Raw genomic sequence first — 22,388 nt, 5'->3', positions numbered from 1 at the left:
CTCTGCTTTAGGAACACAGCAAGGAGACAATGATACACATTCTTGTGGCATCAGCCTCAGGGCCACCGAGCTTGCCACTGGCAGCATCTACATAACTGGTGTTGGAACCGGCCACCACCACACTGTACACTGTGACACCCAGGTGTGGCAGTGAGCTGCTGCGGATCTGAGATGTACAATGTAATGTCAAGTTGTAAAAATATAAACTGTACCTATGTAAAATGTGCATCTCAGAGTCTATGAGCTGTAGCATAGAAGATAATGAAAGTAGCATTTTAAACAAGTGAGGAAAAGATGAGTTTTGTTTTTTAGTAAATGAAATTGAGAGAAGGAGCTTTCTGTTTGGGAAAAAGTAAACAGGATTGCTATCCTGTTCTTTGGAGCAAAACACATTCCAGGTGGATCGAACATTTAAATGTAAAAACACAGAATCATAAAAATACAAGAAAACATAGGTGACTATATCTACAACTTCAGGATTTTATTAACAATTTTACAACATTACATTGCAACCTCTCAGATCCGCAGCACGGATCTAACTGCCCACACCCGGGGCTCAGAGTGTGCAGCAGGGCTGTGAGCCACAGGGCACTGTCTCAGCAAGACCACAGTCCACAACGGGGTGCTGTCAATGGAGGACAGATCAGTGTGACTTTTCTGAATGGAGTTTGCCACCCCGTGCTTGTCCTCTCACCCAGCGAGTCCGTATCCAGAGAGCTAATTGACTAGAGGGTTAAGACCAATGGCAAGGGGATATTGTTTATTATTCTGTGTGTATACTGCTTATAACAACAACAAAGTAAGAAGCAACCTATTTCCAAATAAGGTCCCATTTACATTCTAGGGCTTCAGATGCACATTAACTTCGGAGACACTATTCATCCCACTACAAGGCTTGCTGTGGGCTTGCTCCTGCAACTCCCGTCCCCAGCGTACCTGGGATTTACTGAGCTCTTCATGGTCCTGAACCAGGTGCTCACAGCCCCTTAGCGATGGAATCAGGTCCCCTGAGTGTCCAGGCTAGTCCCCCTACCTACCAGGAAAAACGCCCGAGTTTCTAAAGCCCCTCGTTGGCATTTATGAAATTCCAGCTTTATAGAATTGGTTTAGTGGAAAGATCAAGGAACCGCAGGCCTGAGTCTGGGGACTTCCCAGAGACCACAGGCAGCCACCAAGAATCTCCTCCTCTGCAGACGGCCTCCTTCTGTTGGCTTAATCCTCCCCATAGGGTCTTACACAGGACAAAACTTTAAAATTTTGATGAGGTGTGATTTATCAGTTTTACCTTTTATGCACTGCGTTTGGGATGTCAAGTCTAGGAACTCTTTGCCTATTCCTGGACCCTGAAGATTTTGTCCTTATCTTTTCTCTAGAAGTTTTATAATTGTGAATTTTACATTTAGGTCTGTGGTGCATTTTGAGTAGAAGGTGCAAGATTTAAGCTAATGTTACTTTTCTTGCCCATGAAGCTCCAGCATCATTTGTTGACGATGCCATTCTTCCTTCATTGAATTGCTTTTGCACCTTTGTAAGAAACCAGCTGGGCATTGTGAAGGTTAATTCTAGGTGTCAGCTTGATTAGATTAAGGAATTTAATTTACCGAGAAACCTGGTAAAGCTTTTTGGGTGTGTCCACAAGGGTGTTTCCAGAAGAGATTAGCACAAGGGCCTGAGCGACCAGGTGGGAAAGATCCACCCTCAATGTGGGTGGGAACCATCCAATCCCCTGGGGGCCAAGAAAGAACAAAAATGGAGAAAAAAGGCAAATTGCTCTCTCTATCTGCTGGAGCTGGGATACACTCTTCTGTCCTGTCCGTGGACATCAGAGCTCAAGACTCTTCAGTTTTTGGGTTCCAGGACTTACACCAAGGACACCATCGGCTTCCCTGGTTCTGACGCTTCAGACTTGGACTGAGCCAAGGCATCCAGTCTGCAAATGGCTTATTGTGGGACTTCTCTTTACAATCATGAGCTAATTCCCCTAGTAAAGCCCTCTCATGTATTTATAACACATCCTATTGATTCTGTCTCTCTGGAGAACCCTGACTAAGGCATATTTGTGTGGGTCTGCTAGTGAATTCTGAATTCTATCCCATGGATCCGAAGTCTGAGGAAAAAGCAAAGTTGCTTCTTTTCCAAGTGAATGATTTATTGTCTTGATCCTCTCAGGGAAAACCGAGGGAACATTGTGCAGGCCTTGGGGAGCCAAGGACCGAGGCACTGCAGAGATGGCATTAGGGGCTGAAAGTGCTCAGCCCTCTGGGAGGCAGAGGCTCTTGCTCTGGTGACAGCAAGTGTCACGTCAACCAAAGCAGGTAGGAGGGGGGCGGGAGGGAAAGAGAGAGGAAACATGCTGAAATGAAGAAAGAAGAGTCTTGGTGACTTGGTAGCGAATGCTTGTACACTCTCTATATTAGAATTCTCTTTAGTACAATTTATTTTCCTTTCACTGTGTGGTTTTTCAAATGTAAAAATTGTGTTACTTTTTGCCACTGTTTTGGCCACAGTTGTAAGATTTAAAATACTTGAAGAAGTATGAATAAAAACACAAAACTCTACGTCGCCTGAATTGTGTCTGGAACACATTAATTATAAAGCAGCCCCACCCCAGGGAAGGCCGAGGCAGAAGACAGAGGCCTGAGCTCGCTGCAACTACTGTGCAGGCAGAAATGAATGCCCTGTATGCACCTCTGCTTCCTAAGGCTTCAGTGTTAAGCTCAAGACCCCAACCAGCATGGGAGCTGCCTGGTGATGGGGCAGAAGAGCTCGGCGTCTCTGCCAGAAGAGAAGTCACAAGGGCTCTCCTTGGCAGCCCTGTCCTGACCCCTTACCATGCTGAGTGTCCCATCACCTTCCACACACCATCCCATTATTCTTAGTTCAGTCCCCTTCTCATCTGTTTGGTCAAGAGTGTACTCCAAACACCTTAAGCAGTGTCATAGCAGGTGGTCATTAAGGAAGAACAGAATGAAAGGGGATCCCTACAGCTGAGGATGTGGTAGATTGATCAGGCAGTGGGCGTCCTCCTGTCTAGAGAATCACGACAGATATTGCTGAGTGGAGCAGTGGCCTTTGGCATTAACCACAGCACCATGACTCATCAGTAAAGTGGTGTCAGGCCCCCGTTGGAGGTGAGGATTGCCCTGCCTGGAGCACCAGGAGAGGCCCCAAAGGGAAAAGGAAAGACTGAACGCTCTCCGTGCATTCAGGAACAAGACCAGGGTGCTGCCCACAGCGCTTCTGCCCAGCATAGTACTGGAAGTTTTAGCCAGGCAAGGCAAGAGAAAGAAATGAAAGGCATCCAAATAGGGAAGGAAGAAGTAATTCACAGGAGACATGATCCTATATATATAGAAAACCCCAAAGAATCCACCAGATAATGACTAGAATTAGTAAACAAATTCAGTGAAGCTGAACAACACACAAACATCAGTTGTGCCTCTACACACCAGCAGTGAACAATTCAAAAAGGAAAGTAAGAAAATAATTCCATTCAAAGAGCATCCAAAAGAATAAAATACCTAGAAATAAATGTAATCAAGAAGGTAAAAGACTTCTACAATGAAAGCTACAACATGTTGCTGAAAGAAATTGAAGATCTAAATAAATGGAGAGGGCCGGCCCGTGGCTCACTTGGGAGAGTGTGGTGCTGATAACACCAAGTCAAAGGTTAAGATCCCCTTACCGGTCATCTTCAAAAAAATAAAAAAAATAAAAAATAAATAAATAAATGGAGAGATGTCCTGTGCTTGTGGATGGGAAGACTGAATATTGTTAAGATAGCAACACTACCCAAAGCAAACTAAAGATGCAATGCAATCCTTATCAAATCTCCAATGGCATTTTTTTACTAAAATGGAAAACCTGATCCTCAAGTTTATATGGAATTTAAAGGAGCTCCAGATAGCCAAATGATCCTGATAAAAATGAACAAAGTTGGAGGGCTCACACTTCCCCATTTCAAAACTTCACACAAAGCTACAGTAATCAAAACAACATGGTACTGACATAAAGGTAGACATATTGACCAATGGAATAGAACTGAGAGTACAGAAATAAACCCTTGTATATATGACCAAATGATTTTTGATGAGGGTGCAAAGACCACTCAGTGGGGAAAAACAAATCTCTTCAACAAATACAACAACTGAATTTTCATATGCAAAGGAATGAATTTGGACCTCTACTTCAACCCATTTGCAAAAATTAACTCAAAATGGATGAAAGACCTAAATACAAGAGCTAAAACCATAAAACTATTAGAAGAAACATAGAAGCAAATCTTTATGACCTTGGACTCGGCAATGAATTTTTAGATTTTACACCAAAAGCAGGAGCATCAAAAGTAAAGATACATCAATTGGACCTCATCAAAAGTAAACACTTTTGTGCATCAAAGAACATTGTCAGGAAAGTGAATGACAGTCTACAGAATGGGAGAAAATATTTGAAAATCATATATTTGATAAGGGTCTAGTACACAGAAAAATAAGGAACATTCACAAATCAACAATGGAATGACAAACCACCACGAATACAAATTTCTCCAAAGACCATGTACAAATGGTCAATAAGCACATGAAAATGTGCTCAACACCATCTGTCATCAGGGAAAAGCAAATGAAAGAAAGCCACAGGAGGTACCACTTCACACCCGCTAGGATGGCTATGACTAAAAACCAACAAAAATCCCAAGTGTAGGTGAGGACGTGGAGGAATCGGAATACTTGTACGTTGCTGGTAGAATGTGAAATGGTGCGTCCACGGTGGAAAACAGTCTGGCAGTTCTCAAAAAAGTTGAACATGTTTGATTTATCATATAACCCAGCAGTTCCACTCCTAAAGAATTGAAAACCCAAGAGAATTGAAAATAGGTCTATTGCTATGCTAGTGCTTCTGACAAGTACTTCTGCCTTATTGTTTATAGGAGCACTATTCACAACCAAAATGTGGTGAATGCACAATGGGATAAAAAGGAAGTACTGGTACATGCTGCAACATGGATGAATCTCAGAAGCATTATTCTAATGAAAGAAGCTGGGCACAAAAGGTAACATGCTGTATGATTCCACTTATGTAAAATTTCCAGAATAGGTGAATCCATGGAGACAAAAAACAGATTAGTGGCAGTCCAAGGCTTGGGGAGTGGGGCCTGGGGAAAAACTGCTTAATAGGAATGGGGTTTTTATTTTGGGTGATGAAAATGTTCCAGAACTAGACAGGAATTGTGCTTGCACAACATCGTGAATGTACTAAATGCCACTGAGTTCACTTAAGAATAGTCAATTTTGTCTTACATGAATTTTACTTCAATTTAAAAAGAAGAAAAGGGGAAATGTCGTGGACAAAACTGCATGCTGCTGGAGGTGCAGAGCCCTGCGCGCATTGATGGGCTGCCTGGCTTGCAGTCCCTCCTGGGACCTGGGCTTAGGGACGTGGCCTTCCTCTGGTTCACTTGCACTGTTACACCCCAGCTGGCAGCTTCTCTGCAGTGAGAGTTCTTTTTGCTGAGTGAGCCATGTAGCAGTTGCCTGTCACGAGCCTTCTCGTGAACAGCAGCCTGGAGCTGACATAGATCACTCTGTTTCTGCAATTCATCCTCTGTGTCTCAAACACTCTGCTTTTACCTTCTCATGTCTTTTGTCACTGGTGGCTGCGGCTCATCCTCTTTGCCTCCTACTCTTCCCTGAGCTCACTGTTGCCTACATCCGGATGCTGCTTCCTGTAGTAATTGCTCATTCTGGAATCTTCTTAAATTTGATCAAACTCAGCCTTCGTCTTCTCATTTTGTTTATTTTTATTAGGGACTATTTTTCTCTTTGAAAGTTTTACAAAGTAATTCCTTGAAAAAATTTGTAATAGTTGCATAGATTTCTAGCTTTTCTTTAGTCCCTAAAATAATCAGATCTTCCACTAGCGTTTGTTTGGTTTCCTCAAGCTGTCACATACCCTTACCACCAGCAACTTTTGCAGAGAGAACCTTGTTTTGTACATTAGTTTCTTCAGAGCAGGTCTTTGCTACTTTGATCTTCTATTCATCATCTGCCAACTTAAAAAAAAAAACTTTACCATTTGAAATAGTTTAAAAATCACAAGAAGTTGTGAAAATAGTGGTGTTTCTGTGTATCGTTCACTCAGCTCCCCCAATGACGTCTTACTTAACCACAGCACTTTATCAAAACCAGGGACTGACAGACTGACACTGGTACACTACTATTAACTGAACTACAGACTTTGTTCAGATTTCACCAGTTTTTGCGTACACTCTTTATTGATGTATGTATGTATGTATTTTTGGTGAATGATACTATCCCTCTGACAAATTTTAAGAATTGCATTTATGTCTCTGAACACATTTTTAAACTTATGCACACTCTGCTGTCCAGTCACTGATATCTTTCACTATTTCTAGAGAGCTGAGTTCCTCGGGGATTTGTGCAGTAAAATTTGAATGCCATTAACAGTGTTAAGGTTGTGGACATTTCAGAATTTGACTGTGTGTTACGGTAAGTAATGCTCATTTGTAATAAATAATCCCAAATTTCAGTGGTGGAACCCAGTGAGATTCTCATTGATGTCACAGTCAGATGCTGGCAGGTGTGTGGGGGGGGCCCAGGTGAAATCCTCAGCCCAGGTGAAGCACAGTGTCCTCATGCCAGCTCAGCATGAGCCCTTGGTGGGTCTAGTGACTCTGATGGGAGTTTAGCTTTCTTGGTGCCATATCCATCTTCTCAACCAGTTGCACAAATAACACCTGTGAGCTGACAAAAAGGTAAAATGTCACACCTGGAGCCCATCTGTGCCCAGCGGGAGTCCGGCAGCTTTGTGCCACAGTATCCACAGAGAGATGTGTGCTGGGCTGCAAGATGGGGGAGGACACACATCTGGATGCTACTGACCTGAGCATGCAATGTGGCCTTTCATTTTGGGGAAGAAGTAGCAAAACAGAAACTCACCTTTCGTTTGTTAAAATGGAGCTCTGCATTTTTTTCAATGAAAGAAGTAATACATGCTCACTATAATAAGTTCAGACTGTACAGAAGGGCATAAAATATAAAGAGAGAGTTTCCCAGAATCACATCAGAGACTTCTCTCCAGACTTCTATGCACATATATATATTTATATTATCATATATCCAAATACATTAAAACCCACACAAAGGAAGGACAGCCTTTGTCCAGGGCTCCCTGTCCTTTTGGAGGCATGGAAGCAGCTCCTGGATCAGGAAGGGCCAGCATGGTTACCTGGGACAGTAACCTGAGACAGCCGCCCCCTGTTGCCACCTGCTAATTGGGGTCAATGGTCCCTGTGTCCCTTCTGTGCCAGACACCAAATACCCCAAGTACGGGCACTTTATCCAATCTTACAAGCTCTTTCTTTTAGATGGTGTGTTTAGACCATTTACATTTAAAGCGATTATCAGTGTAGTTAGATTAAAATTTACCACTTAAATAGTTCTTTATTCATTGCTTTTATTTTCTTTTCCTCTGTTTTCTGCCTTCTCTGATTTTAATTGTTTACTTTTTATGATTCCATTCTTTTCTCTCAGTGTGTCATTTATATTTTTTTCTAACAAAAACTTTTTTAGTGGTTTGTGCTATGGTTTACAAAATACATTTTAAAATTATCTGTCACCCTCAGCTAACACTCTACTGGTTCACGTGTGGTGTGGGTACCTTACACGGGCATGTTTTTATGACACAGTAGTATTCCATTGAATATATATACCACATTTTCCTTACCCAGTCATCTGTCAATGGACATTTAGGTTGATTCCTACTCTTGCTATTGTAAATAGAGCTGCAATGAACACGGGAGTGTAGGTACCCCTTTGACATGATGATTTCCATTCCTTTGGGTGTATGCCAAGCAGCAGGATTGCTGGATAGCATGGAAGTTCTATTTGTAGTTGTTTGAGGAACCTCCATACTGTTTTCCATAATGGCTGAACCAATTTATAGTCCCACCAACAGTGAAGGAAGTTTCCCCTTTCTCTGCATCCTTGTCAGCATTTGCTATTCTGTCTTTTTGATTATAGCCGGTCTAACTGGTGTGAGATGTTATCTCAATGTGGTTTTGATTTGCATTTCCCTGATGCTGAGTGATGCTGAGCATTTTTTCATGTCTCTGTTGGCCATTTATTGTGGGGTACTGAATAAGCAAGCTGACAAAGTCCTTGCTATTCTGGGGAAGCCAGCAAGGCTGGCATCCCTTTTGCCTACTTCCCCCTTCTTCCTCCCTTTGAGGGTCTGACCTTTGATTGAACCCAGGACCCTGGAAGCTTTGTAAATGAGAAACTTATGTTATTTTGTTGATAAGTAGTTAGCTATGAATCTTCAAGTGCTGTGACAGCTGAAAATGTTCTATAAATAGTTTGGTACCAGACATAACTGATTTAACCAGCAGGATTTGTTATCTTCACTGACTTATAAAAGGAACTAAAAATAAACTGAGATGCCTTACAGGTCAGCAGCCTGCAAGGTACTCCTGATACCATAAAATAAATTGTGTCTTTCTTCATTTCCCACCATCTCCCCTTGGGGCACTGGTCGACAACAATTTATATCTTCATATGAGAAATTTCAATTTAGCTACTTTGCCCATTTTTTAATTGGGTTAATTGTTTTCTTACTGTTGAGTTTTCAGTTCTTTGTATATTCTGGATATTAATCCATTGTCAGATGCATAGTTTGCAAATATTTTCTCCCATTCTATAGGTTGTCTTTTTGCTCTGTTGTTTCTTTTGCTGTGCAGAAGCTTTTTAGTTTGATATAATCCCATTTGCTTATTTTTTTGTTGTTGCCTGTGCTTTTGGGGTCATATTCATCCTGAAGTGTTTTCCCTGTTTTCTTTTATGAGTTTTATAGTTTCAGGTCCTATATTTGTCTTTAATCCATTTTGAGTTGATTTGCGTTTATGTTAGAATCACCCAATGCATTGTTATTTTACTGCTTTAAACAAACAATTGTCTTTAGAGCAGTTAGAGAAATAAGAGATTCTAACTCACCCTCAGCTGTTCCTTCTCTGCTGGGCTTCCTTTCCTCAAGCAGATCCGAGTTTCTGACCAATATCATTTTCCTTCTCTCTGAAGAAATTCTTTTAACATTTCATAAAGGGCAGGTCTGCTGGCAATAAATTCCCTCAGTTTGTTTTTCTGAGAAAGTCTCAATTTCTTCTTCACTTTGAGGCACTTTTGTCAACACAGAATTCTAAGTTTTTTTCCCCCAGCATTTTAAAGATGTCACTCCACCCCTTTCTGGCCTGCATGGTTTCTGATGAGATGTCCAGTGCAATTGCCACCCTCAGTCCTCTGTAGGAAGCTGTTTCTTCCCTCTAGTTTCCTTCAAGATTTTCTCTTTGTCTTTGGTTTTATTCAGCTTGAATATGATGAGCCCAGGTGTGGTTTTTGTTGTGTTTTATTTGTTTTCTGTTATTTGCCCAGCTTGGAGTTCTCTATGTTGCCTGGATCTACGGTTTGGTGTCTGTCACTCATGCTGGAAAGTTCTGTTTCAGCATCTCTTCTGCCCCTCCCCCACTTCTCCATAGTGGCTGTCCTGCCCTCTGACACCGTTTCATGTTTCCTGGATGGCTTGTTCCATTGAGGTTTCCCCATCTGTTTTTCTCCTTGCATTTCATTAGGAGTTCTATTGGCCTGCCTTCACATTCACTGACTCTCTGCTTTGCTCTGTTGAGTTGACCAATGAACCTGTGAAAGCATTCTTCATTTCTGTTACTGTGCTGCTGACTTCCAGCATTTTCTTTTGATTCTTTCAAAACGTTTCTAGCTCTCTGCTGACATTCCCATCTGTTCTTGCATGTTGTCTACTTTTTCCAGTAAAGACACTTCATCTGACAGTTTCTGCTTTGTGTAAGCAAATCTCCGGAGCCATGTCTCTCTGGCTGTGCCTGTCTCTTAAGATCTCAGGGTGCTGGTTTGTCCTGCAGCACCAGTTCTTTGCTGGGCCCAAGAAAAGCCACTGGTTTAAAGTTTACCCAGCTCTTTGTTGTGAGGAAGGGAGTGATAACTGCCAAGCGCTCTTCATATTGGAGATGACACTAGAGTCCTCTATTGCTGAACTTTAGGAGACAAGTTCCTAAAGTCAGATTTCCAATCAGTCTTCTTCATAGATTTCCTTAAGAAACAGGGTAAGGCACAGAAGCTTGAAGTCTTCCTCTGATGTCCCAGCTCTCAGGACCAAGGTCACTTCTGTTTACTTTTTGTTGTAGAATGGCTCTCGGTGTCCGGCCTCTTATGTAATACTCTCCCTGTGTGGGCGGAACCCAGTGACTTGCTTTTAATGAACAGAGTGGGGCTAAAGTGGTTGGAGTGGCTCTGCTTCCTCTGTCACAACTCGCTAATAATCTCATCAGTTATTCACTTGGGGCTTCTGTATTGGTTTCCAGTGGTGCTGTAACAAATTACCACAAACTGAGTGGCTTCAAATAGCGGAAGTTTATTCTTTTACAGTTCTGGAGGCAGAAGTCTGGGTGTTGACAGGTCTGCACTTCCTCTGGAGGCTCCTGGGGAGAATCTGCTGCTGCTTCTTCCAGCCTCTGGTGGCTGCTGGCATGCCTTGGCTTGTGGCTGTGTCAGTGCAGTTCTCAAGGCCACATCTTCGGATCTCCTCTGCTACATCTTCATACGCCTTCTCTTCTGTGAGTCTTCAAATCTCTTCTGCCTCCCTCTTGTAAAAACACATGTGATTGCATTTAGGGTCCACCTGGATAATCCAGGATAATCTCCCTATCTCAAAACTCTTAACTTAATCACATCTGCAAAAAAATTTTTTTCCATATAAGGTAACATTCACAGGTTGCAAGGATTAGGATATGACATCTTTGGGGGCCATTCTTCAGCCTTACACAGCTTGGTTGGCTTTTGTTTGGGAATGTAGGAAGCCATGTAACAGGTGCAGCATCTGTGATGAGCTATACTCCCTTCTTCCTGAGGTACTGATGTTCTAGGCTAGGGGGCATGGATCCCAGACAGGTGGTGTTCAAAAAGGCACAAGCCAAATCTACAGTCATCAGCTTGCCTTACCGGGGACCTCTGTGGGGTGAGGTCCTGGGCCAAGAATGCAAGATTGTATCCACTTAGCTGTGCGACTGGAGGTGCCACCTGTGTATAGATGCGCCACCAGGCACACTTTGAACAGCAGCAGGCTACCAGCCCAGGTGCCTCTATTGCCTCTGACATATTCAGGACAAACGAGGCAAGCAGCTGTGACTCCCCAGATGCTCCAGTGAGTCAGGAGGGGAAGCCTGTAGCCTTACTCCAACCTCCAGGGAGGATGGAACATCCTAGAGGCTTTAGGACTTGGGAGAGGCTGTGGCTAAGTAGGAACACCTTTTTCTCCCCCACCCCTGCCACAGTTTCCTTCTCTGAGCATTATTTCCCTGTACATTCCCACAAAACCAACCAGGTAGGAAGCAGGAGGCCAGGCTAGCAGACTGGGGAGTGTGTGTGCCCAGCCGCCCCAGCCCGTCCACAGCGGCCTTCCTTTTTGGTGGATTTTGTGGTGGCTGTGGGTGAGACGGGAGCTTTCTGCAGACAGACCCTGAGGGCTTGCAGTTGGCTTCTCTGCCCTGAGCCTCCCCTGCGCTTCCCGCCTGGAGTCTAGTGCTGAAGCCTTTCCCCAGGCCCCTTGGTGAGGTGACAAACTCAGGGATTTCTGCTATTGGGCACCCTAATGACTCACCTCACTGAGTCGTGCGGTTGAGATAAGTTTTATGAAACAGTTAGCAAACGGCAACAATGTATCTAATGGGCTTCCACCAGAAAAAGGCCCCTCTTGGTTGCCGCTGCTCTTGGGGTACTGGCTTGGAACCCACACTCGTGTGGGGCGGTGTATAGAGCAGGTAAAATGCAAGCACTTCAGCTAAGAAACACGACAGAGGCAGTTATGCCGGACAGGGGTGCGGAAAGGAGCTGTGTAAAGGGCATAAAAACCCAACCTTTGCTCAGTTAGTTGGATGCGGATTGCCTGGCCGAGCGCCGCTTCGCTTCTCGCCGTCTCACGGTGGCATCCGCTGCCGGAGTCGCTGCCCGGGAGACCCTTGCACCAAGACTCCCTTGCAAGACGCCGACCCTCCGCCGAGACGGGCGTGGCCCAGGCCGACCGCCCCGTGCGCCTTGGCCGCGCGTCACCCGGCGCTTGCTCTCCGCCTCCTCCCCCGCTTAGCCGCAGGGCTATAGTGTCACCAGTAACTCGTGGCGCAGTGGCGCCACTGTCACCCCCGAGGGCCGGGCAGGAGCAGGGTCGCCCGGGGCTGACACTGTGGTCTCTGTTCACGGAAGCCCGACGTCGTGCAAAGACGCAGACGTGCTCAGCCCCGGCTCCTTGCGGCCTCCGTCCGCTCCCAGAGACGAGCTCCCCGGACACTCGGGCCGCTCGTCTCAGGGGTCGGGATCCGGCGGGACACGAACGCGTAGGAGGTCCCGAGGTCCCCGCGGGAGCTTATGGTCCCTGCGCTCAGGCCTGGGCCCCGCTCCCTCCCCGCTCCGGCCGCCCTAGCACGCGTCCTGCGCTCCCGGTGGCTGCGCGCCGCGTCTACACGGCCGCACGCGCACCAGGACAGAGGGAAACGGGTCCAGCGGGCGCCTGGGCTGCAGGCGCGGCCCGGCCAGGCAGAGAGTAACTTGTGCGGGGCGAAGGAGAAGCCAGCGCGTCGCCCCCGCCGTCCCGCGCCTCTGCCCGTCCCCACACCGGCACGCTCCCGGACCCCGCGGCGCCTCCCGCCGTGTGGGCGGAGCCCGTCCGTCGCGTCACCTCCATAGGCGGAGCCCGTCCGTCGCGTCGTCTCCATGGGCGGAGCCCGGCTGTCGCGTCATCGCCGTGGGCGGAGCCCGGCCGACGTGACGTCGCCGTGGGCGGGGCTGCCTGCGCGGGCCAACCGAGGAGCCGCGCGCGCGCGCGCGCGGGCGGAGCGGCGGGTGAGGGGCGCCGGTTACGGGGCGCGCGGGGGCGCGAGGGCAGCGCCGGCCCGTCCGCCCCTCCTCGGGGATCGGCGCGAAGCGGCCCCGGGGAGGCGGAGGACGCCGGTCGCCGGCCCCGTACTGGTGGTGGGTGCCCCCGGCCGTGCCGCCGAGCCCCGTCGTGCGCCCCGCCCCGCCGGAGCCACACCCCGGGCGGTGTCGCTCGGAGCGCAGCCCCGCCCCGGCCCGGCAGCCCCCGCCTCGCCCCGGCGCTGCTGGGCCCGGGTCAGGCTCAGGTGCGCCCGGGCCGAGCGTCCGCCAGGCCGGGCTCGAGTCTCGACCTCCTTCCTCCCGGCTAGGCCCCGGGGCGGAGGACGGCACCGGACAGCGCGGCGCGGGGGACCGGGATGGACGCGGCGGGCGCGGACTGGCTCCTGGTCCCGCTGCAGCGCCTGGTGTCCTGGGGCGCCGCCGGGGCCCTGGTCTTCGGAGGGGTGGTGCCGTACATCCCGCAGTACAGGGACATCCGGAGGGCGCAGAACGCCGACGGCTTCTCCACCTACGTGTGTCTGGTGCTTCTGGTGGCCAATATCTTACGGATACTCTTCTGGTAGGTTGGAGGCTTCCCACCTGGGGATGCCCCCGGGCTGGCGGCACGGACGATCCCTTGCTCTTGGGTGGGTCAGGCGCCCAGTCTGCCCCGGGCCAGCTGTGTGGCCTCAGGCTAGTCACAGACTTCTTAGGATGAGATTATTTCCCTGGAAAAATGTGGGGTTGGAGCAGAGACTCTCAGTATGATCTCCAGATCTGCCTCTTCCTTTAACGTCCGGGTCACATTCATCAGAACCTTCCCACGCCTGGGTCCCTGCCCTCAGGGAGTTTGCGTTTCCAGCGACAGGGGTGTGGTGGGGAAACCGTGAAATGAAGGCGACAGTAAGAGGGACGTGGTGGGCTCGCAGGGCTGTCTGTGGGGAGGGGTCGTCTCGGCCAGCCCTTCTCACTGTTGTGTGGTTTGTTTTTTTTATAGTCAAACTTTCTGGAAAATACGTAAGCAGGGACTATGTTTTCCTCTTCTCAGGCCCACTTCCTCTTACTATCATTTGCATTCTGCTAAGGAAGTTGAAGTTAAACAGTTGTTGAAGCCAGTTGTAATTGGGAGAGTGAATTTCAGAGGAAATGATAGGAGATCTCACAGCTGCATTCTGAGGCCAGAAGTTGACATTTTCCTTTCCTCGGGATAATCCCAAGGCCCCGCTGTCCATGCAGTTAAGGGGTCGCGGTTCTTCTCATGAGGATGTCCTGGTGGAACAGTGTCGGGTGAAGGACTCCAGGAGGCTGGCGGCCAGAGCTCTGCTTTTGACTTTTTGGTCACGTTCTGCTCTCTTACTAGTTAGTTTTTAAATCAGCCTTATTGAGGTGTGATTTACATTAAATAAAATGCGCCCATTTTAAGTGTACAGTTTGAGGAATTTTGACTAATGTTTCCACCCTGAGTTCACGAGCCCCGAGCACTCTCTTCTCCTTTGCACTCTCTCCCAGCCCTGGTCTCAGGCAGCTGTTGATTTTTGTGTGTTCGTTTTGCCCCGCCTGGGGTTTTTGGAAGGTGGGCTGTGAGTTGGCCTCCTGCTCCCAGAATTGGACTTTGGTATGGGGTGGTTTGCTCACTGCAGCAACTTTGGGAAACTTCTGGAGTCTCATTGCAAGGTTTGTCTGTGGGCCAGGCTACTTCTGACGGGAAGGGTCAGCGGACACGCATTTTTGTTTAACAAAAATAGAAAAACCTTGTTTTGAAGACTTTGTCCTTCCTCCTCCTTTCCCTTTGGCTGAGGGTAGCGGTTGTCTGCTGCTGTGGGACAGTGGCCAGGTGCACTACTGTGGCCTTAAGTCAGTCTAAGGTTCATCCAAATCAGGTCCCTAAATATAATTGTGTCCAGTACTGTTGTTTACTTTCCACAGGGGCATGCTCATAGGCAGGCCGCCTAGCATGGCCCAGGCTCATGTTTTTAGGTTGAGATATTGTACAAAAGTACTTTTAAAAGTTCATGGAAAAATAGGATTGAAGGATAATACGAATCTTTCCACAAACTTTTTGAAGCACCCTTTTACTTATCTTTAGGATTGTGGAATAAATTTTCTCCAAATGTGGAGGAGAACTGCTTAAGTTTGGATTTTTACCATATGGGAAAAAAGTTCCACCTGAAGGTTCCTCCCCCAGTGTACTTATTGTTCATAATTGCTAAAATAAATATCTAATGTGTCTGGTTTGGAGAAGTCAGGAATCAAGCCAGTTTCCCGGTGCCATCTCTTCGCTGCCTCTGGACTTAACTGGCATTTGACACAGGTGTTTGGAGAGGGTGTTTCCGTGACACTAGTGGGTGGAGGCTGTTGACACTCTTGAGCTCTTCCTGCTCCAGCACAGGTGCTTCCATGAGGTCCTCGACTTTGTCCATTGTGGTCTCTTCCATAGAATCCACATCTGGACCTGTCCAGTGTGTGAACACACAGGGCCCTAGCTCCCCAGCACATCCCAGAAGACTGTGGGATGGAGGGTGGGCAGGCAGAAGGCACTGGTCCCTTCTGGGGTCTCTCTGGCCCGGGGATGTGCCTTCCCTGCACTTCACACAGCGAAGCCCACCCAGCAGATAGTCTGGGGCACCCTCCAGGCCCTGTAGCTACTTCATCTTCTATGCCCACCCCATCCCAAGATCCTGCTGCTCGAGGATGATGCAGTGACCCCTTTTATTTCTGTCTGTGGAACCTCTTTGGGCCCCCACTCCTGGTGTCCCTCTCTGGGCTTCATAGGTTAGCAACCTCTTTAGCAGGTTTTTGAGGGTTTCCCATGTGTCAGACACTGGGCCAGAGGCTGTGGGATTTGTGCTTTAGCAGAAGTGAGACATGGAATGTACCGCCTCCACATGCATTTGTACCCCACTCATGCACAGATGTGCACATACATGCCCTCACATGCACGCACTCTCAGTGGGTGGGTTAGGGTGGTGGAGGAGGAAGAGTGCAGACATTGGGGTGTGGCAGGCTCCAGGTGAGACTGGAACTGGGTCCACCCTAGGCAGTGGGTGGAATTAGAATCTTCACCATGTTTCCAGAGCTGGCTCCATCCCCTGGGAAGTATCCTGCCCCCTGTTGGGGATTTGGGTGCCTGGCATGTAAGCGGCCCTGCAGCCCTGCAGGAAGGGGCTGGTTTAACCTTGTCATCCCAGGAATTCTGAGGCATGTGTAACTCTCATGCCTTTGCTTCTTGCCATTCTTATTATCATTTTGTAAACTAGCATTCAGCAGACTACACTCTATGAAATGCTGATGTACAGGATTTGGCGTTTGTGGTGTTAGAAGCCAGGATTAGGGCTAAGTGATGCTGCTTTGCTAACGTTTGCAGGTTGTGATTATGTAGAGGAGAAGAGGCGAGGGGCTGGAGGGCCCCGGGGTCCGGAGCCTTCCACTGTAGCCTCGTGGCTCTCAAACCCCACCACAACCTAGCCACAGGCCTGGCGGCACCGCCTCCCTGCCATTGCTGAGAGCCTCTTAGATGTGAGAATGGAAACACCGTATCTGGGAGATAGTAACATTTTGCTACTCAGGGCAATAGCTTCAGTGTTGCAGGGGGAGTAGATTCGCAACTTCGCTTCCACCTGAGTTTTTCTGTTCTGCTGGAACCACCCTCTACAGTGTGTCTCTCCTATGGGCAGGCATAGATGTGCTGTCACCACAGAGAAGGCATATTGGAAGGGGCATCTGAGTGCTTCTCTGAGCAGCAGGCTCCCACACTGGCACTTGCCATTAGAGGAGATTGTGTGAACCCAGATTCTCAGGGGCAGGAGGAAAGTGCTCCTGTGATGTCTTTGCCAGCACAGACTGTTATTGTTAGAGGAAGAAAAAGGTAAACTGATTTGATAAGTAAAAAAATGGCATCTTTCTATTTTAATTAGCTTTTAAAAATTACTAATGATGTTGAACTTTGTTTCGTATTTATTTTGTGCCTTGTATATCTTTTGTGGAAAGCTGTGCTTTTAAAAATTTGTGTCTTATTTAATCTGTCTGTATTCTAAAATCAGTTAAATTTTCACCTCTGCCCCACTCACTTTGTCTTTCTTTTTGGCAGCTGACGGGTACAAAGATCGAATCTCACTTTGTTTCAAATGGTCTCATTCTTTACTGCACTTACTGAGTTCATCTAGATTTAATTTTTGGTCTGTAGTATAAGGGGAGGCTCAAACCTTGATTTTTTTCCCCCCTGCATAGTTTTTCTGGTTACTTACTGTTTCTGATGAAGATTTAAAAATGGAGGTAGCCTTTCACACATAATGGCCAAAGTTGCTCACATTCAGCCTGATAACCAGAAATGAGCTTGGCGTGAAGATTAGCTGTTGAGCTCTTGACAGAGTAACTTACTATATTGCAATGCCTGCCTTGGGGCCTTTGCTCTCCCCTGACCTTCTGTCATGGATGAGTTGACCAGCACCAGAGGCCAGCAGGTAGCGTGGAGAACAGTTCCTGGAAGTGACTGTAAGCTTGGTTCTGTGTCCTCCAGCAGCCTCAGGCACGAGTTGGTGGGTGGTGGTGACCATAGCAGGGCTGAGGGTAGAGCATATGAGCCCACCACGTCCCTGGCCTGAGCTACTGGCCTAGAAAACCCTGTGTCACAGCTGCCTCTTTTTGGTCGCACATTCCCCGGACCCAGGGCTGGGTTCATTAATCTTTTCTTGCTCTGACCACTTCTTAGCCCCTCACCTGGTGTGTTTCCCAGAGGCTCCATGGGGAGGGGCTCTTAGGAGACAGCAGGATCCGGGGTGACTCAGGGTGATGTCTCCTGGGGACGCAGGAAGAATCTTGCGGCCGTTACTGAGGGTGTCTGCCTGTCTGTGCCCTGGCCCCTCCGTCCACCCTGGGCCTGGACTGCTCTTCTCTCTGCCTTCCTGTCCTTCCCTGCTCGTCGGCGTGCTCAGCTCCTGTGACCTCTGCTGGGTTCACAGCTCCCAGAAGACGTGGGCCTTGGCCTCAGGAGACGGTTCCATCTTGGCTCCCTGCCCCCCGAGGAGAACATCTGTGACTTTTTTTCTGGTTGCCTTGGGAGCCTCCACCTGCAACCTGCCCTGCTCCTTCTCACCTGTGGGCAGCTACCCCAGGTGGGCACTCCTGTCCAGGGCATGTCCCATCAGAGGGTGCAGTTCCTGCTGTCCAGCAAACATTCAGAGTTCCCTGAGAGGCAGTCGAGCTGATAGAATTCACCTTGCCAGGGAATTGTGCTCATGAACACTGGCTTGAGGAAGTTGGCTTGTGGCACTGGGTTGAACCTGAGGGTTAGTTCTCTACGTTTATGGGACATTTTTCCTTATCACATAGTCACACCTTTCAAAGACATGCTCTCTGTGAACTGGGAGACCAGGCTGTGTCCAATTTTGTCATTTATGAATTGCTGGTAACAAGCATCACCACTGAGTCCTGTGAAATGCTTTTTGTGTTTTAATTTCTTGAGTGATTTTGGCTCAGTTCCTTCTCACAGTAGCCAGCTTCAACAGTCTGGTGGGATGGTGTCTCACAGGCAGACTGTGCTAGCTTCCAATCAGTGAGACCTCGGGGTACGTTTGTCCCAGTGAGTTCTGATCCTGCTCTGTGTTGATGGGGGGCACACTCCTGCCCGGCAGCAGTTAGGAGCTTCAGGAACTGCTCTTAAGAGATCCTCACCCCTAAGGTGGCCTACAGAGGTGACTGTCATGGGAGCCTGGCCTCAAGAGAAAGGCAGTTGGAGACATAGGTCTCCTGGCTTTGATGGGTTGACCACCAATTCAAGTTTTGGAAATACCCTTCAGGTCACACAAACTCTGCAGGCCAATTCTAGCTGGGATTCCTCCTCTAGAACAGTTAGATTAGGATTAGGATTGGGGCTTTTGTGGAATTACGTGCCAGGCTTAGCCTTGGAGATGGTGACTCTGCAGGTCTGCATGCCACAGCACCACGGTGGTTCTGGTGGCTGAGGTTGAAGGCCCAGGTCGTGTCAGTCACTGGATGTGGTTCTGGGTTCTGCCCCGCCCCCCCCAAGGCTTATGGCTGAATTGATGAGATGCTCAATGCTGGTTAAAAAGAAAAAAAAAAAAATCATCAAGAAGGCCTGGGAGTTTGTGGCTGGGACAGAGTGGAGATTGGTAGGAAGAGAGGCCTGGGTGAGGGTTGGGGTAGGGGAGAGACCTGGGGTGGGGGTAATGGGGAGAGAGGCCTGGGTCAGAGGCCTTAGGTTGGGGATGGGGGGCCATTCCCTCACCTGCCTTCTCTTCTTCTGTGGTGGGGGATGGGTAGAAACTTGGTGCCAGGCCCCCTGCAGTCCTGCTGGCACTTTGGGCTGCTCTGGTCAGGAGACCCCGCCTTGCCCAGGCAGGAAGCAGGCTGCTGTGGGCTTGAAACTGGGCTGCTTTCCTGGTGGCGGTAGGGACCTCTGCAGGGAGGGCCTCTGCAGGGAGGGCCTCTGCAGGGAGGGCCTCTGCAGGGAGGGCCTCTGCAGGGAGGGCCTCAGACATCTGGCTGTGCTGTGGGATGGTACCTGGGCCCTGGGTGGAGGACAGTGATGCCCCGGGAGGGGAGGATGTGGCTTTTGGAAAAGCCCCACACGTGGTGCTGGGGTCCAGGGTTAGGCAGTGCTGCGGCAGGATGGATGTCACCTTCCAGAGGCAGCTTTCCCAGATGCTACTCAGGACCTGGGTGTGCAGGGAGGGGCTGGCATCCACACCCCTCCTGACGTGGTGGCTTCTTTTCCTCCCCAGGTTTGGGAGGCATTTTGAGTCTCCTCTCCTGTGGCAGAGCATAGTTATGATTCTGACCATGCTGCTGATGTTGAAGCTCTGCACTGAACTCCGCGTGGTGAATGAACTGCACGTGAGGCGCCGCTCCTTTGCAGGTTGGTGTTTGAGAGCTTTTGGAAATAAAGTCCTGCTAAGTCAACAAACAAGACTTGTCTTTTGTTCCTTTGGTGAAATAAAAGCCACTTTATGTTATCTAAGCAGCTTTCGTTTCACCAAATGGTGCTGAAGTCTGTAATTGACAGTATTTTCAGTATGTTAAATAACTTTAATTAACCATTTTGTAAGTGAAACACTTCAGGATAATAGTTTCTTCACTGGAATCTGGTCACGGTATTAACTGGTCTTCGTGTGTTCCTCCTGGCTGTGATCCTGCATCAGAACAGGAGATGTTTTTCTGTGTCCTGGCTCCACCAGGTCCCAGAAAGACAGAGCCCAAGAAGGCAGTTTTGTCTCTGACTCTGTGTGTGGCTTGTCCGTGACACTTACTCTTTCAGTTTTACCATTATCCACGGGTTGTGTTAATTGATCTCTTGCCTTGTTAAATGTCCATCCACGGTCATGCTTTGGGGCGTTGGGTGGTGGCGTTACCTGGAGTTCACACTCAGGGGCTGCATGCTCTGCATGGTTGTAACCTGGGAGGGATCAATTACATGCTTAGTGCACACTCAGCACACACTTAGCACACACCACTCCTGGCCTTTTGGCAGCTCAGAAAATAGAAAATATTTCTTCCTGTTTTTGCCTTCTCCTTTGCAAAAGTTCCTTCCGATTTGACATTCAGAGTTTCAAAATACAGGCTGGTGGCTTCTGCTGTGCAGGAGGATTAAAGACTCCCTTAGTTTTTTTACTCATTGCTAAATCTGAGATAGCTTTCACTTTGGTTTTGTCTGAGATTGTGTGTGTGTTTTTATCTCAGCTGTCGCTTAGAGAAGCATTTTCCCCAGAGTTTGTTTAGTTTTGGGTCTGCTCCAGACTTGAGATCTTGCCAGGGATTTGCTGCCCCTATATTTTTGTTCCTTCCTTCTTTCTTTCTGTGCACTTCTGTTTTGAGAGTGAGATGAACATGTGCTAATTTCAGTTTTTGTAGAAAGTAGGTCAACCTCTACCCCTGAAGAGTAGCCTGGACTGCTTAGTGTCCTTTTAACCATGAGGGTGACCTCAATGTCTGTTTTCCGGTATGTTTTGTTCTCTCTCTCCCCTGTTAATGCTGTTTCTCCTATTTGAGTGTCTGTTCTCTTCCTTCCTGTCATGATTTGGGTTTCAGATTACACTGCCAATGGTGCTGGTTACATCCTGATCTTGCCTAGAAAGCAGGGTTTTTTAAACCTGTCAGGAGGCGGTGCTGGGTAAGGAGCCAGGGCTTTACGTTTCTGCCTGGTTAATGTGGACTTGCTTCCTGCATGGCTCCTGCCTTCCTCTGTGCCTCCACAGGGCAGGAGCTTCACAGGGCAGGCCCCAGGCCCCTCTGAGCAGAGCCTGTAGCTTGGAACAGGGTGTCATAGTGGCTGCAGAATGGGGTTATCCCTCAGTAATGTTCTCACCGTGGGAAGGATGAAGGCTGAGATAGGAGAGTTTGTGCCTGAGACACGAAATGAACTGCTAGGTGTTTCTGTTGCCCTCAGGCTGTAAGCCTGAGACCAGGGTCTGTGACCTTGTTTGAATAGTGTGTGTGTGGGATCCGATGGTAGGAATGATGTGAGGTGCCAGACACAGCAGGTTTGTGAAAGTGAGCCGAGACACCGGGTACCGATCAAGCTTTATTAAAAGGAAAAGAATCTGCCAGGTTGCACCTAAAGTGGGTGGCCCGTGGCTGTCCTCAAAATGGAGGATAGCACCAGGTGTGAGGGTGGTAGAGCTTATATAGGGCACCAAGGGTTGGCTGATACCATCAAGGAGGGGCAGTATGCTAATATGGAAACTACATGACCAGGGTGGAGAACTCGACCCTTGCGGAAGCAAAAGGGTTTCTGTTTAAGTCAGGAGGCTCCTCATAAAGGGAAAGGGGGAGGGGTTTGGTGCTGGAGTGGAAGACAAGGTGGTGGCTATTTTGTGCTTATTGTGTGCACAATGGCCCCAGTCACATCCAAAATCCATCAGTTTGTGAGACTTTAGGCCCTGCAGCAGACTGAGAGTTTAACATTTATCCAACACCGCTGAAATACAGGAGGTGCAGGTGAGCATCTCATCCAAGGAGCATCCCAGATAAGGAAGTGAGTGGGGAAGTGGGTTCCTAATGTTGCAAAGGAGTATTTCTACTCTGGCAAACTAGGGTTGAGCTAAAGTAGTGAAACCCAATTTCCAGAGTTAGGGCTGGAATCTGGTTTTTTATTTTTTATTTTTTATAATGACAACCGGTAAGAGGATCAGCACCAGGCTCAGCCAGTGAGCTAACCGGCCATCCCTATATAGGATCTGAACCTGTGGCTTTGGTGTTGGCAGCACCACAGTCTCCTGAGTGAGCCATGGGTCGGCCCTTGGAATCTGAATTTTTAACAAGTGCACCCTCTGTGGTGGGCAGAATAATGGCCCTCAAGACGTCCATGTCCTGATCCTGGGAACCTGCAGTATGTCACTTCACATGGCCAAGGGGCTCTGCAGATGTGGCTAAGAGTAGTCTGCCTCTGAGATGGGGAGAATGTCCTGGATTATCTAATCACAAGGG

The 22,388-nt window shown here is 48.3% G+C and overlaps 1 protein-coding gene across 4 annotated transcripts in view; it reads left to right on the top strand.

Annotated features, from left to right (window-relative positions):
• The first annotated feature begins 13,240 nt into the window (after positions 1-13,240).
• The window catches only part of SLC66A2 (solute carrier family 66 member 2), a 63,692-nt gene continuing 54,544 nt past the window's right edge, over positions 13,241-22,388 (top strand). For all 4 annotated transcript variants that reach the window (XM_063076824.1, XM_063076822.1, XM_063076820.1 and 1 more), the window contains exons 1-2: positions 13,241-13,527; positions 19,688-19,821. In XM_063076824.1, coding sequence (XP_062932894.1) covers positions 13,325-13,527; positions 19,688-19,821 — 337 coding nt within the window. In that variant the 5' untranslated portion in view covers positions 13,241-13,324. The remainder of the gene's footprint in view (positions 13,528-19,687; positions 19,822-22,388) is intronic.

This window comes from Cynocephalus volans, chromosome 13 (genome assembly GCF_027409185.1).
Source record: "Cynocephalus volans isolate mCynVol1 chromosome 13, mCynVol1.pri, whole genome shotgun sequence".
Classification (NCBI taxonomy): domain Eukaryota; kingdom Metazoa; phylum Chordata; class Mammalia; order Dermoptera; family Cynocephalidae; genus Cynocephalus; species Cynocephalus volans.
This window is presented reverse-complemented; position numbering and strand designations above follow the sequence as displayed.